The sequence below is a fragment of the Ursus arctos genome, unplaced genomic scaffold (genome assembly GCF_023065955.2).
Source record: "Ursus arctos isolate Adak ecotype North America unplaced genomic scaffold, UrsArc2.0 scaffold_20, whole genome shotgun sequence".
Classification (NCBI taxonomy): Eukaryota; Metazoa; Chordata; class Mammalia; order Carnivora; family Ursidae; genus Ursus; species Ursus arctos.
The window spans coordinates 45,690,213-45,710,951 of NW_026622875.1; the positions used below are offsets into that span (position 1 = coordinate 45,690,213).

The following is a 20,739-nucleotide window of genomic DNA, read 5'->3' on the forward strand; positions in this document are numbered from 1 at the left end:
TAGGAAGAGAGTTAAGAAGCTGGGTATCTTAGTCCGCTCGGGCTGCCCTCGCAAATTACCATGAACAAGGTGGTGTAAACAAGAGCGTTTATTTTCTCACAGTTCTAGAGGCTGGAAGACGGACAGCAGGCTACCAGCACAGCTGGGTTCTGGGAGAGTGCTCTTCCTGGCTTGCAGAAGGCCCCCTTCTTTTTTTTTTTTTTTTTTTTTAAGATTTTATTTATTTATTTGACAGAGACAGACAGCCAGCTAAAGAGAGAACACAAGCAGGGGGAGTGGGAGAGGGAGAAGCAGGCTCCCAGCAGAGGAGCCTGATGTGGGGCTCCATCCCAGAACGCTGGGATCACGCCCTGAGCCGAAGGCAGATGCTTAATGACTGCGCCACCTAGGCGCCCCAGAAGGCCCCCTTCTCACCAGGTCCTCACAGGGTAGAGAGAGAGATTTCTCCTCTTACAAGACTACAGTCCTATTGGATTAGGGTCCTGGATGAGGACCCCACCCTTATGACCTCACTTAACCTTAGCTGAGTCCTAAAGACACCACCTCCCTGATACTGTCACATCTGGGGTAAGGCCTTCAACACATGAATTTGCAAGGGGAGGTGAGCACGATTCAACTTCTACTACCAGGTTATGAACATCTGCTAAACCAAGGAGTCCTCCATTCAACGTCCAGCACACAGTAACTCGATGTTTGATGAATGAACAGATATCAGAGTAGATGAATAATTACTGTCTTACTATGCTGAGACACAGACCAACCTCAGAGAGAGTAGCGTATCTGCAAGCACAAGTAACAACCTGGATTTTTAGTTAGTCCTGAGAGTCGGATAGCTAAGAGGCGTATCTTCTACATTTGCCTGATGGCTGGGCTACTTTCCTTCCAGACCAATAGCCAGAAGAGAAGGAAAAATCCAGATGACCAAGCCGCTGCTCATTCCCTAGTGTCAGGACCTACACAGGAGGCCCTCAGTGGCTACAGTAAGAGTTCCACATACAGTCACCACCATCTGGTACCTTTTGGATAGGTGGTCAAGCCCAATGGCTAGAAATGGTCTGATGAGGTCCTGGAAAGGTCCAGGATGTTGGCCATTAATGAATCTTCTGTCACAGCAGTGTATGTAACTCATAACACCACTCAACAGGTTAAGCCTGCTTCTACTGGGTCTTCCAGAATCCCTAAGGAAGAGTAAGGAATAGAGATGAGAACAAGGAAGAAGCATATCCTTTAGTTATGAACAGCATAAATGGACCTTATCACTCACATTCGTTCATCAAATATTTACAGAATGTCTACTATGTGCACAGTACTTTCCTAATACTTTGGAATCTTCAAAGGAGAATCAGAGACAGGGTCTACCCTCAAAGAATATGGCCTCTAAGATGAAAACGGTCCGGTTAGAAAAGTCTTAGGGAAGCTGAAGATGATTTCTGCATGAAGAAAGGCTGTCTGGGGCAGATTTAGGGGTCCAGCAGACTCCATCTGTTACTGCGCCAAGGCAGATGCCCCCTTCTTCTCCCTTGCTGAACAGAAACCCAATTTTGAGATTCCCTAGGACTCGAGATCCCTTTGATTCAGGTAAGGCACACTCTTCCACGGCCACAGAAAGGGACTCATGATTACTCTGAAGCCATCATGGAAATCCAGTTGCCATGTTGGAAATACCATGTTGCCGGATTGGAAATACCAACAGCGAGTTATAGGTCTTGGCGTGGGTGCACAATCCAGTGCTAGCTACGAGATAACAGGAGAAGAGTATGGGGAGCGGGGGTGGGGGGGCCGCCCTTCCCACATAAAGAGTCTTGAAAACAATAAGAGTCTTTAGAAGAGCCTCCATCTCTTCCTACATTCTAGAGGATACTGCTGTGAGGATGTAATGCTTGGGACTGTAGCTGTCACACTGCAATCCTGAAGTGACACATGTAAGGATAAAAAGCCAATGGCAAGAGGAATAGAAGAAACACACACACACACATTTAAGAGAGAAGTAAGCAACTCTTACATGACAAAAACACATGAAATATACCCTGTTGGCAAACATTTAGGCGTACGGTATTATGAACTACATACACGCTATTGCACAGATCTCTAGAAAGTTTCCATTTTGCATGCTTGAAATTCTAAACTCTTTGACTAGCATCTCCTCAATTCTCCCTCCCCCCCACCTCCCTGCCCCTGGCAACCAACAGCCTGCTTCCTGTTTGAGTCTGACTCCTTAGATACCTCATATAAACTGAATTGTGCAGTACTCGTCCTGTGACCAGCTGACTTCACTCAGCATCATGTTCTCAAGGTTCATCCATGTTGCAGCAAACAACAGGATTTTATTCTTTTAGGCTGAATACTAATCTATCGGATGTGAAAACTACATTTTCTTCGTTCATTCACTGATGGTCACTTAGGTTGTTCCACCTCTCGGCTATTTTGAATAATCATCATCTGAAAACCTGGTTTCAATTCTTTTGGCTAAAAACACAAAAGTGAGGTTGCTGGGTCATACAGTAGTTCTATTTTTAATTTTTTGAGGAACCTCCATCCAGTTTCCAGAAGCCTGTATCTTGGAGGCTTTCATGAGTTGCTATACCAAGGCTGGAAGTACTTATTGGCAGAATTCTTATTGAGTGAGAAGACTTTATTTATTGCTCGAGCCACTAATTGTTGGATTCTCAATTACCATAACTGAAAGAATCCTACCAGATACAGGAGACGGTCTGGCGTCCAGGAAAGGCACTGGCTTGGGAGACAGGAAGTCCAGATATCCATCTTGTCTCCCACAGGCCAGTTGTGTGGACTTGCGTCAAGTTAGTCAGCCACTCCAGTTTGGAGAGCAGCCACTGGACCTCTAACGACGTCTCTAAGATTTAGTGATTCAAAGGCCAGGATTCAGAGGAAAAAGTCTGTTCTACAGGACCTGGGAAGGAGATACAATCAAACTTGTGACAGGGTGGGGAGTGGGGTAGGGAGGGGAAATTGTATTACCCAAGAACTTCCTTGTAACAAATTCTAACAAATGTGATCAATGACATTTCCTGTGTAGCGACCATTTAAAACTCAATTTTGTGGGGTTATCACAGAATTCAGGGAAGTGATTTTCAATCACTGTAAGTCAGTGATAGCCGTTGCACTCCTTCACTGAACGGTTGGAATCAAATAAATACGTATCACATATTTGAACAACCACGTAAGACTGAACATCTGTGTTAATTATCCAAAGGATCTCAACAACATATTACCATATCGTCCAAAATCTATCACCATCCCATGCCTGACAAATACCCTCAGTCACATCTACTTACACATTTACGTATCGTGGAGATCAAGAACAAATGATAAAAATGGGTTGAGGGGATTATACTGGCCAAGCTTCAACTTGAATGTCAGAAGATTTCAAATTGACAGCATCCTATGTCATTACGTGGTTCAAAAGTTCAGTGCTAAAAAGACGAATTCACCAAGGGCATGGAAATTCTTCTTGAGGCAAAATTCAGCTGAATCTTTTCTATCTGTCTCCTTCCTTTATTTGTAAAACAATCTCATCCCTTGAGGAAGAGGGGGAGAGATGATGACATGCCTACTTAAAAATTCAATTTTGCAATTTTCTAACCGAAGCTCACTTGGCTAAATGCTAGTGGTCAGTACTTGGGGGCATTATGAGAAGTCTTTCTGAACCTGCTAGATTTTGGGGGGTGTAGGGTGTGTGGTCTCTTGATAGCTTTGTTGCCACTGTAGTTCAGATAATTAACCAGGTAACATTTATAAAGGAACAATCAACGCAAGAGTTGCCAGGAACTGACAGTGTGTTGTTGGTGGTGTTGGTGTTGTTGCTGTTTTTGTTGTTGTTGTTGTTAAGATTTATTTCTTTTAGAGTGAGAGAGAATGAGTGGTGGGGGGCAGAGGGAGAGAATCTTCAAGCAGACTCCTAACTGAGCGTGGAGCCGGACACAGGGCTCAGATATCATGACCCATGAGATCAGGACCTGAGCTGAAACCAAGAGTCAGATGTTTAACTGACTGAGCCAACCAGGTGCGCCCCAGTGGCAACATGTTCCTGAGGCACAAGCTGTAAAACCTTCTGTCCAGGGTCTCTGATAGAGAGAGAAATAGAATTGACCCTCCATCTTCTCTCTCCAGACCAAGGATAGGTATCTGGGTACCAAATATTTGCCTTATATGATTAATACAACATTATTTTAAATGCTTCCCTTTTTCTATCTTATCCACGGGGGATCTGAGTAAGTGAAGTTTACCAAATGTTCTTCAGCTGGTGAATGAATAACCAAACTCTGAATCCAACGGATACTGTTCAGCAATAAGAAGGCACGAACCACGGACTAATATAACAACATGGATGAATCGCGAACGCATTCCACTACACAAAAGAAGCCCTACTAACAAGGCTACATACTATAGGATTTCATTTAAACAGCATTCTAGAAAAGGCAAAGCTATATGGACAGAAAACAGAGGAGGACTGCCAAGGGTTTAACTGTAAAGGAACACAGGGAATTTTGGAAAGTGATAGAATTATTCCATACTCTAATGTGCTTAAAAGTGATAAAATTGCATTTTAGAAGCATGGCTTTTATTATTCCTGAATTATGCCTCAGTAAAACTGACTTTTAGAAATATTAAGGTTCTGTCCCTCCAGAAAGGTAGGTATACACGGTCACATTCATGACTGTCTCCATGTTGCCCTTGCCTTTCCGATTCCAGTGGCACAACCAGTCTTGATCCACAGCAGGAAACAGAAACCACACCAGGTATTTCCATCAGAAAGGGCCTGGGTATGGGAATTAGGTGCTTACGGAATCTCTGAAAGGTGTGGAGGAGCCAAGTCCCCCTTCAACTCTTTATTTCAAGGACACAGCGCGGTAGGTAGTCACGATCCCAGTGTCGGGAAGTGGCGGCTGCTGCCTACCCAACAGCTTGTCACGTCCGCGCAGGTGGGCCTGAGGCCCCAGGACAGTGCACTGGCCCCTGCACGTGCCTCAGAACACCCACATCCCCCCGGCCTTGCCCACCGGCAGCACCAGCAGAAGAAACTTGGTCTCCATCTCAGCCTCCTAAATCTCACACATTTATGGGACCAGTCCTGCATTCAGAAACCTAGCCATCAGAAATTCTGGGACATGCAGTTGTGAGGTTTCCCAACAGGAGTGTGGAATGAAGGTCAAGAGAGCCAATCCCAGTATCTCCCCATCACAGTTCTCCCTGTCCTAGTACAAGGCATTCTTCCCCGAAGACAGCACAACAAAAACCCTTTTCTGTCTAAATTTAAATTTCAAATGGTGCTAAGAGACTTGAAAAATTGTTCTGCTAATGGGTAAAACCAAGATCCTAACTCATTTAATTATGGAAGAATATTTCATTTTCACATACAGTTAGTTCTAGCCCCAGCTGAATAAAAATTTTAAGATCACTGCATTTGATAATAGAGCCAACCACAGTTCTGCTCGAACTCATGTATTAAATACACATTGGTCTTTGAGTTTTATTCTGCTGGGAATTAAACAGATGAAGCTTGAAAATGCATTAATTTCCCAGGTAGCTGTAAGCTGTTTTACAGTAAAGCCAGCAGTAGGGTAGGGATGTGACACTATGATTTATAACTAGACATATATGTATTTGATTTTGTCCCCACTCCTGGCATATTTAGTGCTCCGAAAACTCTTGGCATTCCTGAAGGAAGGAGAGAGACGGGTGTCTTTTGTTATGTTAATGAGTGACCTTTAGAAGCCCCTCGGGTGCTTGGGGGACTGTCTCCCAAGGAACAGGGCAATTAGAGGAGGGGGGACAACTTTCAGTCCCACCCCCTGACTTCCGGGGCGGGGGCTGGCGGTAGAATTCAGTCACCAAGGATTTAATCAATCTTGCCTCTGGAATGAAGGTCCCATAAAACCCCAAAACAACAGGGATCAGAGAGCTTCCTGGTTGGTGAACTTGGGGAGGTGCTGGTTGGGGGGTGCTGGGGAGGGCACGGCAGCCCAGGCGCCTTCCCCAGGCATCTCTTCTATCTGTTCCTGAATTATAACCTTTTATAATAAAGTGGGAAATGTTTCTCTGAGTTCTGTGAACTGCTCCTACAAATTATTCAAATCCAAGGAGGGGGTCATGAGAGCCTCTGATCTATAGCCGGTTGCTCAGAAGCACAGGTGGCCTGAGCTTGTGATTGGCTGAAGGTGTGTGGGGGGGGGGGGTGGGCAGGACAGTCTTGTGGGGCTGAGCCCTTTACCTGTGGGATCCGAAGCTCTCCCCAGGTAAACAATGGCAGAGTTGAAGTGAATTGTAGGATGCCCAGTCTGTGTTCAGTGGAAACTGGATTCAGTTTAATTGATTGGTGGTATTAAAAAAGCACACACCCTGGGGTGCCTTGGGTGGTTCAGTGGGTTAAGCATCTGCCTTCGGTTCAGGTCATGATCGCAGCGTCCTGGGGTCAAGCCCCGCATTGGGCTCCCTGCTCAGGCGGAGCCTGCTTCTCCCTCTCCTCCCGTGTTTGCGTTCTCTCTCTCAAATAAATAAATAAAATCTTCAAAAAAAAAAAAAAGCACACACCCATCGGAGGGAGGTATACATTTTACACCCTAATTATTGCTTCTAAAGACTGAACACAAGCAACAAACCAGAAGAAAATAGTTTACTCAATTAAAGTGCCACGGTAACTACGATCCTGAGTTTCCCTGGCGATCACTCAGATAGTAACTCGACTCTCTCTATTGAAGGGTTAAGGAACATATTCATAAGGAATTTTTAGCCTCTAGGAATTTCACTTCATTCCTTCTTGGGTTATTTCTCCAAATTGTGCAAGAAGGAGACAATGGAAACATTTTCCGTTTTCTGACAGGAAAATGATTGGGTCAATATTGCTAGCTTCTTCAGTTCTTAAAAACAAAAGTGACAAAGCACAATGGCCCAAAGTAAAAATAGTATCCGACCAACACTAGCTGCTGGGCTTGTGAGAAGCACCTACCCGAGCTGTCACAGGAAAAAATGAAGGAGGTCTCGAACTCTCCTTTCTCCGAAAACCACCAAAACACCATCACGCCGCCGTAAGTCCTCACTGCTATGAGGACTTACCCGCCAGTACCTTACACCATTCTGAATGGAGAAAAGGTAATATGACAACCAGAAATTAATGCTGTTCCTAACGTAAGGGGGGGAAAGTTCTCCCCAGTTCTTCTCCTTCAAAGTCGTTTTAAAAATTTGAACTTGGAAGCTAGTTCTTTCTTGTGGACAATTATATACTCTTCTGCCAATGCTAGTGACCGGTAAGGCAAAGGCGGCGACAATTTTAAGTAAAAAGGACAGGCCTGGCCACTCAAGCTTCAGCGTTAAGAGGAAGCACTCTCAGGGAAAAGGAGAAGAAACACGAAGAAGGATTCGCAGAATAGGGAAGGTCACCAGGCCCTAATAAGTAAGTGTCTTAGGTTATGGCTTCTGTCGGGCTTTGCCCAAGAATGCTGCTGGGAATGAGATCCTATAAAATTGGTACTAAAGATCTAATAACTTACTTCCCTGCTCTTAATTTTTCCCTAGAGCAAGATTTTAAATTTATTTATTATGCTGTGCACCAGCAAAGGTTCTCTGCCAAGGAAAGGAAGGATATTATTGTAGTTTTCAACTCTTGAGCGGCTAAGCAGCCCACCCTCAAATGCCACCCCACCCAAGGGTCTCAGAAGAACAATAGGACCGCAGGGCTCCTACCATTTATTCCGTCGCCAACTTACCTGCCAGTTCACCTACACACCAGCTGCAAGCGATTTCAACCTGAAACTCCTGGTACAGGTAGAGGCAAGTGCCTTCGAGAACGTCATGTCCCCTATTCGTTTCACACCCTGCAAAGGCACCTTATAGATACTAATGGAATATTTGTAGGCAGACGGATCCTGCCTCTGTAAGAGCCAATCTACCAAAGTCCCTGTCCCAGAATCATGTGAAGCTTGGAAAAATTGTCAATTGATAACCAAGACCATTGGACCCAAGCAGCTGCCTTGGGTCTCTCGACCTGCCCCCGCAGATTTTATGAGTATCGTACATTTTTCAGGCTAAGGGGACTTCAGTTAGAATTAAGAACAATCTGTAACACATGGGTCAGGTGCGGCTCAGCCCAGTTCACAAGGTCACGTCGACAGAATGCATGCATCAAACGAAAAAGAGAACACAGAAGTTCCCTCGTGACACAAAGAAAAATCGACAAAAGGACACGCTGCGCTTGGCTTCCTTCCAGCGGCCGCTCAGAGGCACGGTTAGTCGGGAGAGGCGTGTGGGCAGAGGGCAGGCCACCAAGCCTGCCCAAGCCCGGCTAGTCGGGGAGCTCTGCAGGGGCTGCCCCCCCCGCCCCCCTACCCGGCAGGACAGCTGTCCCCCGCAGCCCAAGGGGAGGCCCAGGAGTCTCAGCCACGGCCCCGGGGGACGGACAGCAGCCTGCTTCTGGAGCATGCAGGGGTCGAGCATGTGAGGCAGGAGCTGATGCGAGCACGGGCCACACGAAGAAGCCATTATTCAGGGCAGCGACGCGATATATTGTAACTGCTCCCCGCATGTCAACAGGCATCATTTTAATGGGTGCATTTGAATTTCTCCCACTTGAAGTTAAAATGACTCCCATTTCAATGAAAATAGGAGACTGCTCATTGGCAGGATCGCATTCAAGCCACGGCAGCTGCCAGACACGAGAACAGAAGTGCCAGGCGTGCCCAGAGCCGATCTGGTCTCTCCAGGCAATGCTTCCATTTTATAATTTGCCTCCTCTTGAAACAAAGAGATGAGCAAGTTACGAATATAATCACTACAGTTCCGAACAAGCGAGAACACAGGCCGCACGAGCGCTACGAGACCGCGAGCGGCTCGCTTACCTCGGGCTCCGGCTGCAAGCTTGGCTCATCTTCGGCGGACTGCGGTAAAATCGCCCAGGTTATGTTGGCGCTGGCTGACGGCAAAGAGCCAAGTGTCCCATTCTTCAGCTGCTCTGTGGAATGTGACTTGGGCCCGTGCCATCCCAGGATGTTCTCTGCAAGAAAGACCTAGAATGACGCCAAGTATTTTCCAATTGAAACACTTACAGCTCAAGAAATATTTGTACCCCACTGTATAAGAAGACGGACTTGAAACGGGCCCGATTCGAAGTGGACTGTGGTAAATTTAAGTGGGCTTGAGCTGAACGAGGTACCGAGTGCGGATTTGGATCTGTCCGTAAACTAGTTTCCGTATAATGGCAGTACCGGAAGCACCACAGGCTGGTTCTTTCCCCATCCTGGGGGGAGGGATCGCATTCCCCAATTTTCTTAAAAGCCAGATTTTCTTAAAAGTGTTTTTCTTAATTTTTAAAGAAAAAACATTTATATAAAGATATTTATCGGGGCAGCTGGGTGGCTTAGTCATTAAGCATCTGCCTTCAGCTCAGGTCATGATCCCGGGGTCCTGGGATCGAGCCCCGTGTCAGGCTCCCTGCTCAGCTGGAAGCCTGCTTCTCCCCCTCCCACTCCCCCTGCTTGTGTTCCCTCTCTCACTGTCTCTCTCTCTGTCAAATAAATAAATAAAATCTTTTTTAAAAAAGATATTTATCATTAAAACATTAGAATAAACAACAAGTCAAATTTAATCAGAAAGGAGCTGCTCAAATTGTGACCTAATTGCCAATCAGCATAATGACCACAAACTGAGAAGTTGCTGGCATCGCATGGCACCCCCCCCACACACCGCCCCCAGCCAGATGTGGCTGCTGTGGCAGAAATCAGGAAGCCCCATCACGAAGGACACGTGTTCATTCCATTCTAGCAAGAAACACCAACCAAAAGCATTTTTCTAATTCTCCTTCAACCCTAGAGGGAAACAAAAAAAGGCTTCCTTAACTCTAATACTGTTTATTTAGGAGTCAGGTGTTATTACAGAATATCTATGTCTGCTTATTAGTGGGGACAGGAGTAAACACAGAGGATTCCTTTACCAATTCCACCACTGGAATAAGAAGAGGTCTCAAACTCAGCTGACCCTCCCCCTGGAGACCGTGTTCTCCTGTTCTCCGTCTAAGAGCAAGGACAAGGGATGAAGAAAAGGTAGGGTGAAGTGGATAGTACCTTACATGAACTGGAACTTGACCACGCAGGGTCTCCGAAGCTCCATCAGTAAAGTAATCCCATCCATTAGCCTTTGCATTAGAGTTACTCAAAGAAAAATCTACAAGTATCCCAGACTTTTAACACCTTGGGAGACTCTGGTTGATGGAAACAAAATACCAGAGCCAGCTGAGATGGCTGTCTGCGTGCTGAGTGTGTGTGCTACTATCCAACACAAGCATATTTTTTATGCAGAAATTAAAAAAAAAAAGTCAAGTGTTAGATCACATAAACTGTGGCTTAAAAGCCTCAAGTGGCTTCTCGTGGCAACGGGAACGCAATCTAGCTGCCTGGCTTGCCAGACTGCCCAGTGTCATTTCATTCTCTCCTCGTTGCTCACTGTGCTCGGTCATGCTGGTAGATTTCCCATTGCTCGAGTCAGCCAAGGTCATTCAGGTCAAGAGCCTTTGCGCGCGCCCTTCCATCTGCTCCGAATGCCACCCCTCCAGTTCTTCTGCATGGGGGAGAGGTCTCCCGCATAAATCCAGGGGTTGACTCAAATATCACTTGCTCAGGGAAGCCCCCTGGGACCTCCCCAGCTGAAACATCGCCCCAAAGGCACCCCAGTCCCATCAGTCAGTTTACTGTCTTCACAGCACTTAGCAGGATCTGAACTCACCATGCTCATCTGTTGGTCTACTGGGTTTCTCTCCTCCCTAAAATGTCAGCTCCTGAAAGCGGAGACAATATCGCCCTTGCTCAGGGCCGGGTCTCCAGAACCTAGAATATGGTCTGGCAAAGAGTATACACTCAGTGGATATGTGCCAAAATGAATGAACGACTATTAAGATTTTCATAGACAGGGACACCTGGGTGGCTCAGTCGGTTAAGCGTCTGCCTTCAGCTCAGGTCATGATCCCAGGGTCCTGGGATCGAGCCCCCAGAGCAGAGAGCCTGTTTCTCCCTCTGCCTGCTGCCCCCCCTCCAACTTGTACGCTCTCTTTCTGACAAATAAATTTTTAAAAAATCATTTTCATAGATAGTAAATTTCAAAAGGAATGTGCATTTCACAACCTCCTAAAAGTTAAGAAATAAGAGACAGCAAAAAGAGAAAGTAGATGGATGGCGATTGCTAGGGGCTGGGGGTAGACGGATGGGGAGTTAGTGTTTAATGGGTATGGAGTTTGTTTCACAAGATAGAATTCTAGAAGTTGTTTACACAACAATGTGAATGTAACTCAACACTCTACTGGGCTATATACTTAAAAATGGTTAAGGTGGTAAGTTTTTGAATATGTGTGTTTTACCACATTTTTTTAATGGCAAAATGGCATCTATATTATCAGTTCTTGATGTCATTTTAAAAAAGGTGAAAACTCAACAATACTAAAAACCAAAGGCTGAAGGATCAGCTAAGACCAGACTTGGGAGGAATCCCCATAAATAATAAGGCAGATGGGGCTGGACTAAGAAACCAACCCAAGGTTCAAGACACCAGAATCTGCCATGAGAAAGGTAGAAAGAGACTTCTTACACCTGTCTTGCTAACCAAGTCCTTCTCAGTGACTGCAGGTTGGATTCAGACCTTATGAATGAGCAGCTGTCTCATTCATACAGGAGTACTAGTTTTCTTAGAAAAAAAAAAAAAGCAAGTAGTAAATTTCCTCTAGAGTAATTAGGAAAGCTTAAAAAGCACTAAGGAAAAAAATGCGATCTGCTTGCCTAGGCAATCGGGACAATATTTCCTCCATTACTTCCACACCTCAACTCTGTCCCTCCTTCCCCACTATACCACCATCATTCAGAGATGACAATCCAGGAGAAAATGCGGCAGGAAGTAGAGTCCCACAGGCAGTGACATGCTGCATTCAGGAATAGACACAGGCCAGGACAGGAAGAGAGAAGGTAACAATGCATGCTGGGGAATGTAGTCTTCTGTATTCTCTATGGACTCAGCAAATCAAAGAACCAGTGAGTGAGGACCAGAAAGAAGCCCATCCTAGACCAATCCAGGTGTTCTAATAAATGATCACTTAGTTTGGGAGTCTGGATAGGCATTTGAGGATGAAGGAGGAGAATTCCAGAGTAAATGAGACAGAGGCACCTGGGTGGCTCTGCCTTTGGCTCATGTCATGATTCCAGGGTCCTGGGATCAAGACCCATGTCTTACTCCCTGCTCAGTGGGGAGCCTGCTTTTCCCTCTCTCCCTGCTCATGCTCTCTCTCTTGCTATCTCTCTCTCTCAAATAAAATAAAATAAAATAAAATAAAATAAAATAAAATAAAATAAAATAAAAAATACAGAGTAAATGAGATGGATTGTATAGAGCTTGTGAAAAGAAATGAAATCCTCAGAAGGCTTAGAGGAAGACTCCACCTCTGAAATTTCTAATGTAAGACATCAGAGAAAACATCAGGAAAGGTGTATCGTCAGCATGGCACAGAATAAAGCAGCCTCTATGAAACAAGAACAGAAAGCCAGAGAAGAAAACAGGCAGAGGTGAACAAGGAGATAGATATACCAAGGAATTGTTATGAGGAAAGTGAATCAGCATTAGTAGAGTTAATATTAACACTGAAACCAGGAAAAATAATCAACACTGTCCAAAGTCAAGCAAGTAGTATGTCAAGATATGGAAGTTTCACCAAGGTACAGGTGCAAAGAGCACAAAGACAGCAGTGAGAAAGAAGAGAATGCAGACAGGGCACCTGGGTGGCTCAGCCGGTTAAGTATCCAACTCTTGATTTGGGCTTAGGTCATGATCTCAGGGCCATGAGGTTGAGCCTCTCGTCAGCCACCACATGAGCATGGAGCCTGATTAAGATTCTCTCTCCCTCTCCCCCTGCCCCTCCCCGGGTCATGTGCACTCTCTCTCTCTCTCTGTATCTTTAAAAAAAAGAGAGAGAGAGAATGCAGAAGACACACAACAGAGATCCAAGAGACACTGATGGACAGATTAAGTCAATGGAACAGAAACAACAAATAATGGCAAAAGAAACAGCCTGAGCAGAAGAGAGAGCTTGGGTGCCACCGACACAGTCTACCACTTTTCAGCAAAGACAGTGGGGAAAGACACATCTAGAAACAGCTTGGCCACCTTTTCTTTTTTTTTTTTTTTGCTTTTCATTGCTGCAATTTCAAATTCATATGAAAGTAGAGTATAATGAATGCCTAGCTCATGAAGTTTGGCAATGTTTTTGAAGAACAAAAATCAAGAGAGTATTTTTCCAATCACTTAAGGCAGAAAAGTTAGACTTGCCTTAAAGGAAAACAAACTAGTTCTGAATTTTGATACAACACTAGATGTCAGAAGGTGAACAGGTGAAGAGAGGAATGCAAATAAGTCTACAGATTGGGGGGGGGGGGCGTGGAGTGAGGGTCCCGGGGATAATGGTGTCTGCAGCCAAATGATCTTTCCTCTGCTAAGAAGCTCTTGCAAGGTGCCAAGGACTACTGTATGCAACTTACATGTGTTAACTCATCTAACCCTAAAAACAACCCATGAGATAAGTCTTACTATTATGCCCATTTGTCAGATAAAGAAATAGAGGCACAAATAGCTGGAAGGTGGTAGAATCGAGATTAAAACTGAGACAGCCTGGTTCTAGAGCCCAGACTCTTAAACTCTACACACGGTATACTTTCCCAGAGCACCCCAGAGACTCAGAAAAGTTTCTGCCTTCTGGGGGGAAAAAACTACTTGAGGACATGTACCGACATATGAAGAAAAGAAGCAGAATCAGGAACCCAAGCCTGGAAAAGTTGTGTATTAAAAGGACTGAATCCCATTAAACACAGAGCCAAGCAGAGCTGGGGTTAGCAGAAGTAAAAAGGACACTCCCCTCGGGTATAAATTTTAAACTGGCACCAAAAAGACACTCAGTAATCAAGATAAATGACATTTTCACACAATATTTTTAAAAACAAAATTAATGGAAAAAGTCTTGCAAGACTTGGTCTCCCTTGCCTCACTATGTTGATTCCTGTCTTAATTTAAAATTTTGATATTTAGTTCATCCTGGATTATTTCTGCATTAATTCTGGTTTAAAAACATGTCATTAAAGCATCATTCATCTTAATTATTTGGCACCCCTTAAATCCATGCTCAAGGTGAGTGTCTCACACACCTCACCCCAGTCCCAGGCCTGGGAGTGAACTGAAATCATTTTTCTAAACATGGTTACATGACTGAATATTAAATCAAAATTATTTTAAAGAGATTTAATATTATCACATTAAGTATTAAATTAATATTAAAATAGTAACAATAGCCCCCACATTATATTACCAAAACTTGGGAAGCATATCAGAGAAACAGGAAATTAAGGTATGCTGAGTTTTCATCACTAAAGAAGAGTCAAAAAGAAGTGTCATTCTAGACCTGATGATTAGAAAAATATAGGTTAAGCTAATGTTTATTACGGCATTATTTACAATAGGCAAATTATGGAAGCAGCCCAAGTACCCATCCATAGGTGAATGGATAAAGACCACACACACACACACACACACACACACACACACACACTGGAATATGACCTAGCTGTAAAAAGGAATGAAATCTTACCATTTGCAACAACATGGATGGAGCTAAGTGAAGTAAGTCAGTCAGAGAAAGACAAATACCATATGATTTCACGCACATGGAATTCAAGAAACAAACGAGCAAAGGGAAAAAAAAGAGAAAAAATACAGGTTAAAAAATGCTTATGAAAAACATAATGTTGGGGCACTCAGGTAGCTCAGTCAGGTAAGCATCTGACCCTTGGTTTCATCTCGGGTCATGGTCTCAGGGTCATGGGATGGAGCCCTGCGTTGGGCTCTGTGCTCGGCACGGAGTCTACTTGTCCTCTCCCCCTGCTCACGCTCTCTCTCTAAAATAAATAAGTAAAATCTTAAACACACACACACACACACACACACACACACACACACACACACAAACGGGCACCTGGGTGGCTCAGTCAGTTAAGTGTCTGCCTTCGGCTCAAGTCATGATCTCAGGGTCCTGGGATCGAGCCCCGCATCAGGCTCCCTGTTGGATGGGGAGCCTGCTTCTTCCTCTCCTCTCCGCTCACGCTCTCTCTTGCTATCTCTGTCACTATCTCTGTCTCTCTCTCTCTCTCAAATAAATAAATAAAATTTAAAAAAAATTTAGAAAATCACATAACCACTACGAGAATTTATACACATATTGTTCCCGAAACACTAAAGATGATGAGTCAAGGAAGTACAACCTAGGTAGCAAAACAAAGAGAAAACGAGAAAAGCCACATGGAAGTAGAAAAGCAAAAGGCGTAAAGGACCCTACCAGGAAACAAGCACCAATTTAAAGAAATAAATAAATGGACTGAATTAGTCTACTGAAAGGCAGACCCTCAAGACTGTCCTAAAACAAACGCAAGTCTAGACCATAGTTCCTTAATTCTAAGTCGCAGCCACTTTGCAGACATCTGGGAACCGAGCTGGTGCCACCGTCAGTGGCCTGTCCAGTTTCAGCAGCAGCTTCTTCCTTCTCAACCGCACAGAGGGTAACGGTGTGTTTCAGTACTGGTGGCGTCGGACAGCTGTGAGCCACACCCACAGAAGGTGACTCAAGAAAGGTCTCAAGTAGGAAAGACGGTCACAGACCAGGACGTACAAACGAAAGGACAACTGCGATCAGACGTTACCAGGCGGCTGCTGACAAACTGTCAACTCGAGCAGCCAGAGATCCACTCACTTTCTTTCCCTCTGGGAACAGCTACACTGACGCTCATGAGCGGGGAGCCCATGGAAGATGATAGAACAGAAGAAGAGAACGGGACTGCGGGGGGCGGGGGGGTCCACCAAATGGCAAATCCAGTCCTTAAAAGAGGCTTTTTATACACACCTGCAACTCCTCACGTGACATGATAGGACAACACAGGGAGGAAGGAAAGCAACTATAACTGGTTTAGTTTCCTGAACCAACTAGAAGCAGAAGAAAGCAACAGAAGATTTAACTGTGGGCGTTGAGGCTGGACTGTGGAACTGTTGTCACCTGTCCTTGGCCTGAGCTTCAGCCTTGCTTGGAGTGCTGACAGCTGCAGTCCCCATGCGGCGGCTAAGAGGCCTCCGCCCAGAGGCCAGTGACAAGTGACAACACCTGTCCCTCTTCCTGCAACACAGTGACTTCATGCCTCCTTTACTCAGTAAACCTGAGTTTTCCAAACCAGAGGAAGATGGATATTTACAAACTTGAAGACAACAGAAGGCACATTTACGATGGAAAGCTACGACGCTCGGATCTAGCTGCTTTCTTAAGGGAGCACGTGTCACTCAAAATCTCCATCTGGATAGTTCTAACAACAACAACAAAATCCACCCACCTGAAATAGTCTACAATGCTACTTTTTTTTTTTTTCCTCCAATATGCTATTTACTGGAGGAATCATCATGTTTCCATCTTGGCTTTTAACCACAGAATGAGGGAAGGTGACTTAGGCAGGGCACATTCTCACCAGAAGCAGAAGGTGTGTCCAGAAAGAAGGTGTAAGAGACAGACAACGAAATGGAAAGAGAGGAACACTGACAGTCTGAAGATGTCTCTGGGAAAAAAACAGAAGCACAGCAGAAGGAAGAAGGCCCTCAGCCAGAGAGGCCACGAAGGCCTTATGAGAGGCTCCCCTTTTTATCCTTTTTGCCAAACCCCTGAATGGAAAGGCCAATGCAACTGGCTTCTAACTGACAAGCCCCACAAACCTTATAAGAGAATGAAGAAGTTACTGGAAGGACAAGTTAAGAAAAGCACATTAAACTCTGCTCTGGTCCTCCTCTCTTCAATGACACATCTCTTGATCTCTTGTCCTGATTTATGTCCAAGGGCACATGGGTCACCTGCTGCAGTTCCCCAAGGCTCTGCGGCCACTTGCTCTGGCAGCTCTGACCCCAGCGTTTCTTTCCCAACATGCCTTGCATGGACCATGCTGTCAGCATCGCTCTTACCTGGCACTAGAATGTATTTGTCTGGTTACAGGGGTCTGCTCTGACTCCTGAACCATGCTCCCTGGTTCAAGACCTACAAGCAAGGAATTAGCCAGAAGCACTGCCCAGAGAGTACTCTGCCCCCCCAAACCACCCCAAAGGTCCAGTTTCTCTCCCCCACTGGCAACCCATCCAAAGCCCAGACCCCCAAGTAGTTCAGCTTTTTCCAGCTGCGAGTAAAGTCCTACCCACCTTTCCAAGAAGAGTCAGAGGCAGGCATCTAGACTGGGGAGAACAGATGCTCACTTGCCCGCCCCCATCCATCATTTGCCTCCATCAAGCTATTCAAGTAGATTTAGTTGCCCCCGGGAACAGAACTATGGGAGCCTTGGCCAAAAGGGCAAGTTCCTTGATTAATTTGAATTACAAACTTCTTCATAAACGGAAATTAAATGAAACATTTCAGGCCACTCTGTCTTAGAAGATCAGAGACAGGTTGAGGAGCCCAAAATGTGTAAATGGTAGGCAGACGAATACCCAGGTATTTCTAGATTTCATTTCAGTTGCTCGCGAGCTTGAGATGAAATGAGCGTTAAGGAGCAACATCTACAGACAAAGGCTCCAAAGCCAACGTGTTTCCCAGAAGATACAATGAAATGTTACAGAAGATGAAATGCTACAAGCCCACAAATTAATTTTTGATTCAGAAAAGGGGCGGAAGTAATACAACAGTGCGAGGGTCAGAAAGCAAAGAGGCCGGAATCAAAACAGTGCAGTGGACACTTAGTACGCCGTGGGCAATCTGTGCCTCCCTGCCCATCGGACATTTAAAGGAAACCCTGATGGAGTTTTGCTTTAATGAGGTTTTGATCTCCATCAACCCAGGCTGGCACCTTAGATATAAGCATGATGTTTTTATCCGTGGGAGTCAGGCTGCTGTAACTACTATCAAGTGCAAAGGCCTGAGATTCTAAATAAAGGTATTTTGTGCTGACGCTCCCCCCGCTGCCACATTTTCTTCTTCCACTAGCTTGGGATTCTGGAATTCCATTTTAACTACAGGCAAGTGTGACGTTTTGGATGCAGGAAGTAATTCAGTGCCTCCCCCAATGTGTGCCATAGATTGAAACAATGTTTTAAACCTTAAGGGGCTATTATATGAAATTTTAAAGAGGGTTAAAAGTTAAAAGAAGACAAGTAAACAAAATAACCTTTGTGACACTTCATGTTCTCTCCTCCAAATTTCAGCCAAGTTCCTTGATAAAAAGGGTTAAAAGGAGGGGAGAGGATGGGGAGTGGGTGAAGTAGGTGAAGGGGATTTAGAGGTACGAACTTCCAGTTATGAAATAGACAAGCCACAGGGATGAAAAGTATAGCACAGGGAATACAGTCAACAGTATCATAATAACACTTAGGGGCACGTGGGTGGCACAGTCGGTTGAGCTTCCTACTCTTGGTTTTGGTTCAGGTCATGATCTCAGGGTCATGAGATCAAGCCCTGCACCAGGCTCCCCACTCAGTACAGAGTCTGCTTGAGATTCTGTCTCCCTCTGCCCGTCCCTCCTGCTCGTGCTCTCCCCCTCTCTCTCTAATAAATAAATAAATCTTTAAAAAAAATAATATTATAATATACTTATTGTGGTGAGCATTTTGTAATGTATATATGATTGCTGAATCACTATGTTGGACACCTGAAACTAATCTATTACAGGTTAACTATACTTCGATTTAAAAAAAATGACAAAAGAAGTGGAGAACAATCGTGATTCGTAAGTTTGCTGTCACTGGATGAATATGTTTTTAATATAGTAAATATAGTATAACAGCAGCAACAAAAGTGGCTAAAAGCAAGGGAGGAGGGGTAGTCAAATGGGGCAGGGGTGTGGGAAGGGGCAGGGAGACATAGGAGGAAATGCTGTATAAGACACAATTTCAGGGCTATTGCTCGGTCCTCGCAGATAATTTCCATTTCAATCTGTCGTCACATCAGAAATTCCACCTTGAGCTTTGTCCCTCTAAGCCCTTAAAAACACCAGAGACCCAATGAAAATCAGGAAAAAAATTAGAAAGCTGCTAGAAACCAGCCCTGAAGAAAGATGTAAGGGATACATTTTAGGACTAACAAAATGGTTCAAATGTATATTTACCAGTGAAAGATTCCTGAATGTGTCCATTAGGTTGCAGAGGCTGGAAGCTGTGATATTCCATGGAAGAGACCACGGATGCCTTGAAGAGCCCCCTGTGTAACTCACAATATGAGCCCGAGCCCCAAAGGGGTCATTGAGACTCAGTCCAGATCTGAAAATATCAAGGAGTCTCATGGGGGCTTCAGCATTAGAGTTTCATTTTCCAAGTTGAGAAGGAAGAGAAAAGATAGAAAAGCAGCTTTGGGCACCTTCACTCTGTGTCTGAATACACACACATCTCCTAACCTGGATCCTGCACCAGAAACTTTTTCTTTTGTTATGAAGGACGTTAAGAGAGTAATTGGCAAAATTTAGTGCTGTCTACACTAAATTTAGGGACTAGGATTGCATTCGTGTTCATTTACTGATTTTGACCACTGTGCTGTCATTACATAGGAGATATTATGTAAAGGACATTATATATATAGTGTCCTTATTTTTAAGGAAATATATACTGAAGCATATAAGATATAGCATGTCTGTAGTTTACTCTGAAGTGGTTAGAAAATTATAATATGCTTAGAGAAAGAGAGAGAGAAGGGAGATGATGAAGCAAATGTCATAAAATGTTACCATTTGGGGAATTTGGAGATGGAGATATGAGAATTTTTCATACTATACTTGTAACTCTTCTGGAAGTCTGAAATTCTTAAAATAAGGAGAAAAGTAAAGAAAACAAAATAAATACCTGCCAGTGAGACAGCTGTGATGTAAGACAATTGCCCTGGCCCCCGTGACGGGTCCCCAGAGCCCACTGGTGGCCTGTTCTGGATTGAACAAAGAACCCCAGGCAGAGGAAGGCGTCCGCCACACTGGGAAGCGCCCATCTCGCACCTCAGCCCCGCTACTTGGCCGGGTGGCCTTGGGTGAGTCATTTACCCTCCATGAGCCTCAGCCTCTGAATGATGGGCCTACGATCATCCAGCCCGTGAAGATTTCAGAAGAGGTGAAGCAGAGGCCAAACTCTGGCAGGATCGGGGCTCAGAAATTAGGGTGAGTAGGACAGAAAGAAACTTCTCTGGAAAGCCAACAACCCTCTAACATCAGTGCAACAGGGGCCAAAGAGGACTTGAGAGAAGCATGAAATACAGACCGTCACTCATAAGCCAGCTTTGCTTTCATCATCTAAGTTGTCTCATTTCCTCATTAAGTGGACCTCAGGCAACAAAGCTCGAGGAGGCCTCTGTTGGTCTCTTCATTCTAATACCTTGTAATTGTATACGACACGACCAACCTCAAGCTATGTTCACCTTTATCACTGAATTTAATCTTCGCTAATATCTTCATAACTGCTTATTGATTAAGTCCTCCTCCAAAAGGATTGAGGCATCTGCAGGGAGTGTATTATTATCTCTAGCTTCTTGATCAAGAGCTAGAAATGCTTCTGGTATGTACTGGAGAGAAAGGCTCGCAGGTCCAGGAGGAGGCATGCGGGCAGGGCCGAGCATGGGAAGCAATGTGGGTGTCCTTCACCAGAGTGCAGGGACACCATGGCAGGCGCTCATCAACACGCAGTTAGAAAAACGGACGGTACAGCAATGTATCCAGCCACCCA

The 20,739-nt window shown here is 44.8% G+C and overlaps 1 protein-coding gene across 2 annotated transcripts in view; it reads right to left on the reverse strand.

Annotated features, from left to right (window-relative positions):
- Positions 1–20,739, reverse strand: part of OSBPL10 (oxysterol binding protein like 10) — a 292,041-nt gene that overhangs the window by 53,403 nt on the left and 217,899 nt on the right. For both annotated transcript variants that reach the window (XM_026496853.4, XM_026496850.4), the window contains one exon: positions 8,853–9,007. In XM_026496853.4, the coding sequence (XP_026352638.2) occupies positions 8,853–9,007 (155 nt within the window). The remainder of the gene's footprint in view (positions 1–8,852; positions 9,008–20,739) is intronic.